Genomic DNA, 12500 nt, shown 5'->3' on the forward strand with positions numbered 1-12500 from the left:
CGTAAAATTGTTTAAACTCAGAGATGGGTAGAGATTAAACTCAGCTAACATTTTATATGCTCAGAGATGGGTAGAGATTAAACTCAGCTAACATTTTATATGCTCAGAGATGGGTAGAGATTAAACTCCGGGAACATCTTACATACTCAGAGATGGGTAGAGATTAAACTCAGCTAACATTTTATATGCTCAGAGATGGGTAGAGATTAAACTCAGGTAGCATTTTATATGCTCAGAGATGGGTAGAGATTAAGCGGGCCCTGTAAGACACTGTGTCGGAGTTATATGTGTCAGGCTTAATACCGTTCGGTGTAGGACACTGTGTCGGAGTTATATGTGTCAGGCTTAGTACCGTTCGGTGTAAGACACTGTGTCGGAGTTATATGTGTCAGGCTTAGTACCGTTCGGTGTAGGACACTGTGTCGGAGTTATATGTGTAAGGCTTAGTACCGTTCGGTGTAAGACACTGTGTCGGAGTTATATGTGTCAGGCTTAGTACTGTTGCCTCAGTGGTAATTCTTTCTGCCATTGCTTGCCCCTGTGGGGTATTTCTCAGGGGTAATTGGGGTGGAGGTGGTGGTGCAGCACGGCCTGGCTACCCCAGAGGGTCTGGCTGTGGACTGGGTGGCAGGGAACCTGTACTGGATCGACAGCAACCTGGACCAGATCGAGGTGGCCAAGCTGGACGGAGACATGAGAAGCACTCTCATCGCAGGGGGCATGGAGCATCCGCGAGCCATCGCCCTGGACCCAGGCCATGGGTGGGTGTGTGTGTGTGTGTGTGGACCCAGGCCATGTGTGTGTGTGTGTGTGTGTGTGTGTGTGTGTGTGTGTGTGTGTGTGTGTGTGTTTGTGTGTGGACCCAGGCCATGTGTGTGTTTGTGTGTTTGTGGACCGAGGCCGTGTGTGTGTGTGTGTGTGTGTGTGTGTGAGTGTGTGCGTGTGTGTGTATGTGTACTATGTGTGGACCCAAGCCGTGTGTGTGTGTGTGTGTGTGTGTGTGTGTGTGTGTCTGTGTGTGTTTGTAAACAATCTGTAATATTTTCAGCAACCATACCGTTCCCTTTAAAAGACCTTATCACATGTGTTAGTCATATCCATTCTAGTTTGGGACGCCTGAATGTTCAGCTGAACGTTCACAATGGGGACTGTTTTGTGTTCAGTGTCCTCTTTTGGACAGACTGGGACGCCACGTTCCCCCGCATCGAGGGCGCGTCCATGAGCGGCGTGGGCCGCCACGTGGTCTTCAAGGACATGGAGATGGGAGCCTGGCCCAACGGCCTCACGCTGGACCACGTGGAGAAGAGAGTCGTCTGGACGGATGCGCGGTGAGGACGCAGCCTCGCTAAGAGCTAGTGCCTGAATATTTCATGGGAGAAACACCTGTAAAAACAAAGTGTGGGAAACAATAGAGGAAGGAGAGGAAGAAGAGGAAGAGTGGATGCCCAGGCATTTTGGAGCTAGGAGGTCCCACAAGCAATTGGTCTTAGTCAGGCCCAGCGAGTAAATTATTTAGGGGGGTAGTAAAAAAAGTAATGCAGGAGATGAACTGGGAGAGGGCCAGTGATTGATGCAGTTGCTGCAGTGTGGAGGATATAGGCTGGTTTAGATCGGCCATGTTTGTTAGCAGCTGTGTTTGTGCTAGTGGTGTTGAAGTTGCAGCCGAGGAAGCTCCAGGTGGAATATTGATACTGATTGAGAAATAAATTGATACTCACGATGTGCAAGGCAAGGGTGATGAATGACACAGAAGAAATAATTGTATTGATCCGACATTGTATTTTGTTTTCTGCATTCTGCATCTCTCAAAGAATTCTCCTTCTCTCTCTCTCTCTCTCTCTCTCTCTCTTTTCTCTCCCTCCCCCTCTCTCTCTCTCTCTCTCTTTCTTTCTTTGGCTCTCCTTCTCTCTTGCTCTGAAGTCGGGTTATTAACAGAAATCGATATCTTCATCTCGCCTGCTAATGCATGGGCACTCAGCCATTTTGAAAATGTTTTCCGCCTTGTGAATATGTGTGAGCGAGCGCGGGAGCGGGCGAGTGACTGCTTTGAGCATCTCTGTCGTAATGGAGGTGCTTGACTGACAGAAGAAAGCCTGAAAGCAAAGCTTCTCGCAAACATAATCAGCCTGATATTCCTGGCTGATGGAAAAGTTTTCCTCCCTCTCTCCCTCCCTCTCTTTCTCTCTCCCTCTCTCTCTTTCTCCCCCCTCTCTCTGTCTTTCTCCCTCTCTCTCTCCCAACCTGCCCCCCTCTCTCTCTCTCCCTCCCTCTCTCTCTCTCTCCCTCCCTGGCTCCCTCTCTTTTTCCCTCTCCTTCTCCGTCTGTTCTCTCTTCTCTCTTCTCCCCCATAGCTCTGATGCCATCTACTCTGCCCTGTACGATGGCAGCGGGCTGATTGAGATCCTCAGGGGGCACGAGTACCTGTCGCATCCCTTTGCTGTGAGCCTGTTCGGGGGCAGTGTGTATTGGACAGACTGGAGAACCAACACGCTGACCAGGGCCAACAAATGGACCGGGGCCAATGTGACAGTGATCCAGAAAACAAGCGCCCAGCCTTTCGACCTGCAAATATTTCACCCAAGCCGCCAGCCACAAGGTACGTACGCCTCTGCCACTGTATATAATCAAGCCGTGAAGAATATTCGCTCTTTTAGGCCATACAGATAATTACACAGTTTCCCTGATAAATTAATTATGGATTAATCTCAATCTCATTAAGAAAACCCAGCAGATGTTGTTGAAGAGAAGTCTGTGTGCTGTGCCTTAGATAATAGGATAAAAATGATTTTCTTCTCTAGACAACACACCATGAAGCTTCACCCATGGCCACAGTAACAGTAGGTTTCTGTAAGCATTGCTAAGCTAAAGGTAACAGGTTCAGTAGGTTTCTGTAAGCATTACTAGGCTAATGGTAACATGTTTTCTGTAAGCATTGCTAGACTAATGGTAACAGGTTTCTGTAAGTATTGCTAGGCTAATGCTAACGGATTTTTAAACATTTTGGTGATTCTTGTGAGGTGAACAGGGTTCCTACCGTCATGGAAATCTTGGAAAAGTCATGACATTTTAAAATCCCATTTTACAGGCTTGGAAAAGTCATGAAATTCAGTAAATGTATTGAAAGTTTAGGAAAAGTCATGGAATTTCATTTTGGCCTATGTAGGTCTAATTAAATCATGTTACTCTTCCATAGATAATGTTGTGTTTCAAACTAGCTTATCAGAATATGGATTGAAATGGTTGTTGTCTAATTTTCATTCAATATTTAGGCCTGACATGTGGATTAAAGTACGCAAAGTTTTGTACTTGTAAGTTATGAAAGGTCAGGGAAAATTCACAAAGGATGCTTGAAAAGTCATGGAAAAGTTTTGAAATCTCTTTCATGAAAATGGGTAGAAACCGTGTTTGTTGATGTGGGTTTTGAAAGGAGACGGTGACCTTCACCTGAAAACCTTGCACTGTCTGTCTTTTCCAAAGAGAAAAATAATGCATCTCTAGCAATCTCTAGTTTTGACTTTTATTTGTATTATTTATTATTTCAACATTTATTATTTATTTATTTTATAATTTTATTTGACAGCTCTTCAGAATGCTGCAGAAAGTTCCATTGAATTGAATGGGCCACTCCAACATGTGGAGGTCCGATATATCTTGATAATGACTGCAGGAAATAATTAATGTCCGCTACCATTGACATTGGGTTTTGTCCACAAGTAGTCCGCAAGCAGTCCATTTCGTAACGGAAATCCATTATAGGCTAAAGTCAGTAAGTAATACGTTGCTATGCAACACCTGAAACTTTAAAGTTCTACTTCCATGAAGAACTAGAAATACATATGTATGGAGATGTCCGTGTGGAGCTACATGTAGCAATAACAACATTGGATACAAGGATAGGCTTGGATACATCTAGATGTAAAGAATAGATGTACAATACATATTATAGAGCATAGAGAATAAATTCATATATATTTTGCTCGATTTACTTTAGGCAAAAATCAATGTGTCTGAACTGTGTATGTAAATTATCTATGGAGATTCGGCGAGAAACCTTTCACTTTTGGCTCCTCTCTCATCTCACGGCTGTATTTCATGTAAATAGCCTCTAATTGCTTTAATGGAATCGGCTTACCTTTCCTGGCCCAGCCTGAGAATAAATTGCCAAAATGCCCAATAAATAAGGGGGCCTATGATGGAGCTCCAAGCTGTATTCCCTGGGACGCAGAAATACCAGCTGCTGGAGAAAAGAAAGGAGAAGGTTTTTTTTATCACAAGATTTATTTTGGCCCGTTTTAGTCGATGTGTGTAATTACTTTGTTAATCGTGTTAAAAGGTTTTTGTTAAAGTGATGAGGAGAGAGCTAAAAGCAGGCCTGGCATCGACTTCTGACGGACGACACCTCTGCAGACATGGCCGCCTCAGAAACACAATTTAAATGGCCGCCTCAGAAACACACTTTACATGGCCACCTCAGAAACACACTTTATATGGTCACCTCAGAAACACACTTTACACGACCGCCTCAGAAACACACTTTACATGGCCGCCTCAGAAACACACTTTACACGACCGCCTCAGAAACACACTTTACATGGTCGCCTCAGAAACACACTTTACACGACCGCCTCAGAAACACACTTTAAATGGTCGCCTCAGAAACACACTTTAAATGGTCGCCTCAGAGGGCTACTAAAAGCTGCCACAACACTGTGCTATAGAAAGACAGATCTTCTCCAATGCACAGGTCTGCAGTATGAATACACACTACATGCAGGACAATACAAGCTCAAAGGATTTGGGGAGGTAACTAATGAAGAACACCCTCGTCACCTACAATGTAGAGCATGAAGTAAATAAAGATTATTTAACAGGAAGGATTAACAAACATCATCAGGATCCAGGAAGGATCAACAAAAAACAGCAGGAACTGATGGTGGAGTTCTAGCAGGAACTGATGGTGGAGTTCTAGCAGGATCTGATGGTGGAGTTCTAGCAGGAACTGATGGTGGAGTTCTGGCAGGGACTGATGGTGGGGTTCCAGCAGGAACTGATGGTGGAGTTCTAGCAGGAACTGATGATGGAGTTCTAGCAGGATCTGATGGTGGAGTTCTAGCAGGAACTGATGACTGATGGTGGAGTTCTACCAGGATCTGATGGTGGAGTTCTAGCAGGAACTGATGGTGGTCTAGCAGGATCTGATGGTGGGGTTCTAGCAGGAACTGATGGTGGGATTCTAGCAGGAACTGATGGTGGAGTTCTAGCAGGGACTGATGGTGGGGTTTTAGCAATACACGTCATTTGCACAGTACATAGGGCCAACGTGGCTGGTCTTTTAGTGTGTCTGTATGGACTTTCACCGGTCTTAACCGCTCTTTAAAATAAAACCAGAAAGCTTAACCTTCGAATCGGAACCACTTGATATGACAGAGTAATGAATGTGTACTCCAGGTAGATAAAGAGGGAACTGATTGAGAAAGCTTCTCATGTTCCAGCATGGTCCCTCATCCCTTGTTTACTGTCTGCGTTTGTTCCAGTTATTTTGAGAACCGTGTGATAGCAAAGCCATGGAGTCTGGGTCCAAGAGTTCTTTTTCAGCTCTTCGGGGGTTTGTGCAGATTCTGATGAGAGCAGCAAGCTTTTGTCTTAAACTTCATGTTGAATCATCACTGGTATTTGTTTTTCTTTCCCCCTTGTCTTAGTCTCCCCTCCGGCTGAACTATCTCTTCCCTCGCAGTGTTTGCATTTTAGAAGCCATGTTTCAGTCTTGTTTAATTTCCCTCTACCTGCGGACCTGCCATCTCTGTGTTTGTTTAGAGAGTTGCTCAGAGTCACTGCAGATGCACATCAGAACTGTTTAAGCAGACATGTTTCAGGAAGGGAAAGAAAGACATGTTTCAGGAAGGGAAAGAAAGCTGAAGGTCCAAAACCCAGATGTTTTGAAATGATTTCACCCAGGGACTATTGATGTTCTCAAGTAGTGTTTCCACTAACAGCACAGGGTCTACACCGCAGAACCGGTCTGCTGTCCATGGGAGAACTGGAACCAGAGAGAACAGTGCCTGAAGATTGTGTTTGAAAGTACTGAGTATTGACCTGCTGCATACTGCAACCCACAGGAATATTCTGAGGTCTTAGTTCAACAAAATTAAGCAGCATCACGCAGTGCTGTCATACTATCTTTAACTAAACCCTCTTTTCCTTAAGTTGCATTATTCTGCATTAATCGAGGATCAACTGGGTAAACTCCTGTTTTTCTCATAGTGGCAGTGACCTGAGATTCATTTGAGAGTTTTCTTTTCTAACGACTTCTTTATTGATTTTTTCACACAAGAAAACTATACTACACACAAGCAATCCTTATGCTATAAGCATAGCATAATAAGTAATAAGTATCTGCACCTTCCAGCATGCTAACGCATCATAATACAATGTTTAAAGAGTTTTTTTTTGTTGTGTTTCCTTTCTTCAGCTTCAAACCCCTGCAGGGCAAACAGTGGCAGGGGACCCTGTTCCCACCTGTGTCTACTCAACTCCAACCGCACGGCCTCCTGCTCCTGCCCCCACCTCATGAAGCTGTCCGCAGACAACACGTCCTGCATGTGTGAGTATCCAGCATGTCTGATAGTCTGGCTTTGATTTAACATTAGAGAGAGAGAGAGAGAGGGAGAGAGGGAGACAGAGAGAGATGGAGAGAGATGGAGAAAAATGGTAGAGAAATGAAGAGCGAGAGAAAGAAAGAGATGGGGAGAGAGAGTCTGAGTGAGAGAGAAAAAGGCATTCTTGTTATGTTGTAATGTTATTGTCGTGTTGTTACGTTATCATTCTGACTGGGAAGAGAGGGTAATTCTGAGGTAATTCTGATGTGGAATGGAGAAAAATATGAGTCCATAAGGACGCTAGCTCTATTACTTATTTAAAAGCATATTAGCCTTTGAGTTTGATACTTCTTTTGAGACGCTCACCTCACTGAACCCTCTAGATAACAAGCTTAAGCTTATCTAATATGTCCTGGGGCCATGTTACAGCCCTGTTCTCTTTTGATGTCTTTGTCAGGCCTTGAAAACAGTTGGCCTGCTTGTTCATACTGTCAAGCAAACATACTGGCCTCAAAAATATGGAAACGGATTTTCATTTTTTTGTATTCATTTATATTTTTTCCCCCCACGCTTCCCCACAGCGCTGAAGAGGTTTCTGTTGTACGCGCGGCGATCGGAGATCCGCGGAGTCGACATTGACAACCCTTACTTCAACATAATCACCGCCCTAACCGTGCCTGACATCGACGACGTCACAGTGGTGGATTACGACTTCGGCGGAGGAGCGAATCTATTGGACGGATGTGAAAACTCGCACATAAAGCGTGCATTCATCAACGGCACAATGATTGAGACCGTCATATCTGGAGGTAGGCATCACGCTCTGCCATGATGCAAAAACAGTAATATTGTCTTATCTGTCACAATCTCGGCTGGTACGTTTCGTAGGCCTATCAGCCAGGAACATGAGGCGTGGTGATAGATAGTCGATATTAGCTTATGCAGTGGGTGGAGGATGTGATGGATTGTAATAAAAAAAGATTGCAATCTATTGATATCCCAGGGAAGAAATAGTATCGATTTGTCGCGCTGACGAAGATGAAGTGAGTGTTTAATGCATACAGACAGGAACGTGCTTTTAGTTGAGATGAAAACACATGTTCGTGTTTGTGCCTCATAAATGTTGTGGAATGTTTTGACTGTGTTGCAGATCTGTTCAATGTGAGAGGCCTGGCGTTGGACTGGCTGTCCAGGAAACATGTACTGGCTGAGCTCGGAGAATGACGAGACCCCAGATTCAATGTGGCTCGCTTGGATGGTTCACTGAAGACCTCTGTTGTTCACGGGATTGACAAACCCAAGTGTTCTAGTGGTGCATCCAGTCAAAGGGTGAGATGACCAACGAGATTGTATTATGTGCTTTGTGTACTGTATCTGTCTATGTGTGTGTGTGTGTGTGTGTGTGTGTGTGTGTGTGTGTGTGTGTGTGTGTGTGTGTGTGTGTGTGTGTGTTGTGTGTGTGTGTGGTGTGTGGTGTGGTGTGGTGTGTGTGAGAGAGAGAGAGAGAGAGATAGGGAGAGAGAGAATGCATTCTGTCGTGAAACATGAACTAAAAGATCAACGCTCAGTTGTGTTATTAGCATTAACATAACTATGCTAATTAACTGATCCAGTTCCAGCAGCAGAGTAACTTTTTAATCTATTTACTTATGAAGTAGAGGTTGGAAAATAAGCTTGCGTGTAATTTGCTCTCATATAAATAGCGAGCAAACATCATCCCATAACATGACCGTGTTACGCTTTACACTATGTGGATTAGTAGTGTTGTTTTTTTAAAATGTTATAATCGGTGCATATTTGCATAATTGACAGTGATGTCCCAACACTGATGGGAGCCTTGGGCTCCTCTAGTCCTGGTCTGCGCTACGCTGCGCTACACAGGGGCGGGCGGTGCGGACGGGCGGGCAGGTCGGCAGGCAGGCGTTATGGGATGTGATTTACGGTGCTACGCAGCGTTGTTTCTGCATCTGTCATCCCACTTTATTCCCCGTCTCTTAAGTCCTTCCTGAAAGTGGCTGTCAGAAATGTTTATGGGGCGGCAGGAGAGACATCAGGCAGGGGCTGACAGCTTCATTCAGCAGATTTCTAGCCGCTGGTGAATCGCCCAGAGATGGAAAGGCTTGTTTTGCCCCGGGTCCGCCTCCGGTGAACGTGTTCAGCGCCTTAACGAACGGGGTGGAGTAGTGCACTCCATGACCGATTAATCACTCTTCAACAAAAATGTGTTTGTGTGTGTGTGTGTGTGTGTGTGCGTGCGTGTGTGTGTCTTTTCTGTGCAGGAAGATAATATTGGACTGATGGAAATCACGATAACATGGCAAACATGGACGGAAGCAACAGCAAGATCCTTCATCAGAATCAAAAAGAGCCCGTTGGTAAACATTTTTTTTTTAAAATTCATTTATGTATTTTATTTTTACATATTTTTTTGGCACGCATCCAAAACGCTTAAGAAACGCTTAATTGTAAGGAGCACGGCATTCGTTTTTTCCCTCTAACAGATCGCAGAATCACAGTCTAATCTCTTAGGGTTCTTACCATTATAGATGCCCTGATTTTTCAGGTCCAGACAGAAGCCCAAGGTCAAATGTACAGTTTCTTTAAATGATCTTCTTCTCCCCTCCACTACTGCCCATTTAACATACACGACTTAAAATATATTAGATATGATAGACCACGTGTGATGACAGGGATTCTTTAGAACTAATGGCAGTTATGATCTTTGAAATGTGAAATGTGTGTGTGAAAAAGGCTGACCTCCTCTGGGTCACCAGTTGCTAGAAATAAACTCAGTTCCCAGTGGGAGAGGGATCAGAAAATAACCCGACACAACATTCGGTGCAGCAAGACGAAAGTCACTTTGGCCTCAGATGAAAATATATCAACATTGTCGCTCAGTCAAACCCCAACCCCCCCCTCCCCACAGACCTTCCTTGGAAATTGTTTTAAAGTGTGACAAGGTCACATCAAGCCTAATAATATCCACACTTTATAATCTTTTTAATCGTGTAAGTTTAATGGATTTTTCCCCCTTCGCTGTGACAAGTTCTTGACAAGTAACATGAATTCCTGTGATTTATCACTACTGTCTTGTGTACTGGGAAATAGCCTCCTCTTCCTCCTCCTCCTCCTCCTCCTCCTCCTCTCCTGTGGCAGGCCTGTCCATAGACTTCCCAGACGGTAAGCTCTACTGGATCAGTTCAGGGAACGGCACCATCAACCGCTGCAACCTCGACGGAGGCAGCTGGAAGGTATCGAGGCCATGAAAGAAAGAGTTAATGAAGCCAACAGCACTGGCGTTATGGGTGAGTGTGTGTGTTGTGTGTGTGTGTGTGTGTGTGTGTGTGTGTGTGTGTGTGTGTGTGTGTGTGTGTGTAATTATGTGTGTGTGCGCATGCCTGTGTTTGGGTGATGGGTGTATGGGATGTGTGTTTGTTGTATGTGTTGATAATGTGCGCTGTGCACGCCTGTGTTTGGGTGATGGGTGTATGGGACGTGTGTGTGGTGTGTGATGCGCAGTATTGATTGAGTGTGAAGTGGGGAGATTAATTGCTGCAGTGAAAGTGGCCCCTGAAATAAAGCTAATATAAGCCAGTGAGCCACTGGCCGCACCAGGCCCCATCGCCTTCATTGTAGCACAGCACCACGCTGTGGTCAGTGGGACGGCAACGCAGGCATGTCTGACGGAGCCTGTTGATTTTAAACACACACTCACTGAAAACTCATTGTTTGTTCGGTTTTAATTTGAATTTGTTATGCAACAAACACAAACCACTTTGAGTGAAATGACATGGTGGATTCACACATAATCATATGCATATACAGTATATTATATGCCTATATGTGTATATATATATATATATGTATATGTAATATGTATATGTATGTATATATTATATTATATATATACTATAAATATATATTTTATAACTGTGTATGTTTGGATCAAGATCATTTTAATTATTATTTTCTGTATCTTTTCTACTTTGTTCTCTGTCTTCTCACTCTGTGTATGTAATTCAATCTTCAAAATGAACAGCACAATCTGGAGTGCTTCTCCTTTGTTGAATACAAATGACTTTGACACCTGCAAGTTTTCCACTCTTTAAATTGTCTTTTTTTTTTTCCGCTCTCTGAATAATGTGTCTAGTCTCGGCTCCATCATTCTTAGCTGTTCTGCAGAAGGGCTTGAAATGCAGCCTTTGTCAGGCAGCATCACTTTCATGTCCCATTGCTCAAGTCCCTCTCCATAACACATGTTCAGGAAGTCTTGGAGACTGCTTGTGTGCTTGTCTCTGGTTTCTAAGTGGCGCTCTGGCACCGAACCTCTGTGCTGAATTTTTCTCTGATATGTTTCTGTCTGAGTGAGTTTAGCACCATCCGTCTGAAATCCCTCTGTAGCACTTGTGGTCCTGATGGAGGGGGAGTGTGTCTGCTGTCATAGTAACAGCAAAAAGGGAAAGCGGAGAACTAGATGTGTGCTACATTTTGTGAGGTATACGAGTGTGGGTATACTAACTTGCCAGACCTATACAACTTACTAGAGACGTCGACTCCTCATTTGTTAAGAGTTGTAAACCTCTGCTCGCGGAGTTCAAGGGCGTAGCTGTTGTCGTTATGCCTGAGGTAAAATTGATAATAAAAAAGAGCACATTATCACGGTAATGCTGCTGGTCAACTATAGTGGTAAACCGTAGTCATAATACCCCCAAAACACAATTGTGGTCAAGTAATGTCCAAGTGTATACCCACACTAGCACGAAACAGACAGTTGAGAGGATGATAAGGTGATGGACGTACACTTCTTATTAATGTTCCACTTTAGTCCTGTAGTTCAACCCCCCCCCCCCCCCCCCCCCCCCACACCAACATATGCCTTTGTGTTCATTAGCCGGGCTTTTGACTGATTTAAATATCATGCTTTTCTCCGTCCATAATTTGGACCCAAACGACACACATCTCTAGCCTATCACATTTGAAATGTGCAAGCTGGACCATACAACGCTGATAATAAGAAAGCCCTAGATGAGGCACACGCCTGTCCCTGTTTTCAGGCTTGACGGTAATGCGTTGTAGTGTTAGCCAGATGGGGACCCGTGAAGCTGTAAAACTCAAGACATCCACTTTGGCTCCCAGCATCTGTTAAAGATTGGAAAAGAAAAAAGATCCCATTCCTCACCTGTCCAATTAAAGACGTTCACTGGAGTGTCTGTGTGAGGACACGTTTTTTAAGACGGCCCTATTACAGTCGACCATAACCAGTTATTTAATGTCACGCACAAATGTGTGAAAGACGTCTGTGTGTGTGATCCAATCTGCTTAACGATAGCATCTTTAAAAATCGCTTTCAGATATGTTTTGTCAAGATTCCCCAAATACCTTGTCACCTTTCTCATCTGTCTCATAGTCAGTTTGCTTAACTTTATTTCACCTTTAATATTTCAATATGAATGTGTTAATTAGGCTGTGGCTAATTTGATGGTTATTTCTTGTAAATTCTATGCATACTGAAATAGAAATAGAAATTAAATGGGCCGATGCTCTGCGACCTGTCTTCTTGCCTGCATTCAGTAAGTTATTAATTTATCTGGGGATGTCCCTAATACTAGTGGGGTCTGCAGAGTACCCTTAACATTAGAGCTCACTAATACTAGTGGGGTCTGCAGAGTACCCTTAACATTAGAGCTCACTAATACTAGTGGGGTCTGCAGAGTACCCTTAACATTAGAGCTCACTAATACTAGTGGGGTCTGCAGAGTACCCTTAACATTAGAGCTCACTAATACTAGTGGGGTCTGCAGAGTACCCTTAACATTAGAGCTCACTAATAGAGTGTGTGTTTTGTTTCTGTTGTGTTCAGTGGCTTCAATAAAGAAAAAGGGCTTTTGATATGGTCCGTCCTTC

The 12500-nt window shown here is 44.0% G+C and overlaps 2 protein-coding genes across 2 annotated transcripts in view; both read left to right on the forward strand.

The window, feature by feature from the left end:
* LOC116218149 (low-density lipoprotein receptor-related protein 1B-like) overlaps nt 1-7820 on the forward strand; it is a 33388-nt gene extending 25568 nt beyond the window's left edge. Inside the window, exons 9-14 of the mRNA XM_042702857.1 lie at nt 557-761; nt 1164-1328; nt 2352-2596; nt 6470-6601; nt 7178-7405; nt 7747-7820. Of these exons, the coding sequence (XP_042558791.1) occupies nt 557-761; nt 1164-1328; nt 2352-2596; nt 6470-6601; nt 7178-7405; nt 7747-7820 (1049 nt within the window). The remainder of the gene's footprint in view (nt 1-556; nt 762-1163; nt 1329-2351; nt 2597-6469; nt 6602-7177; nt 7406-7746) is intronic.
* A 2077-nt stretch (nt 7821-9897) lies between these two features.
* Nucleotides 9898-12500, forward strand: part of lrp1ba (low density lipoprotein receptor-related protein 1Ba) — a 199114-nt gene continuing 196511 nt past the window's right edge. Inside the window, 1 exon segment of the mRNA XM_042702858.1 lies at nt 9898-9901. Coding sequence (XP_042558792.1) covers nt 9898-9901 — 4 coding nt within the window.

Source organism: Clupea harengus, chromosome 21, assembly GCF_900700415.2.
Source record: "Clupea harengus chromosome 21, Ch_v2.0.2, whole genome shotgun sequence".
In the NCBI taxonomy this organism is placed as follows: domain Eukaryota; kingdom Metazoa; phylum Chordata; class Actinopteri; order Clupeiformes; family Clupeidae; genus Clupea; species Clupea harengus.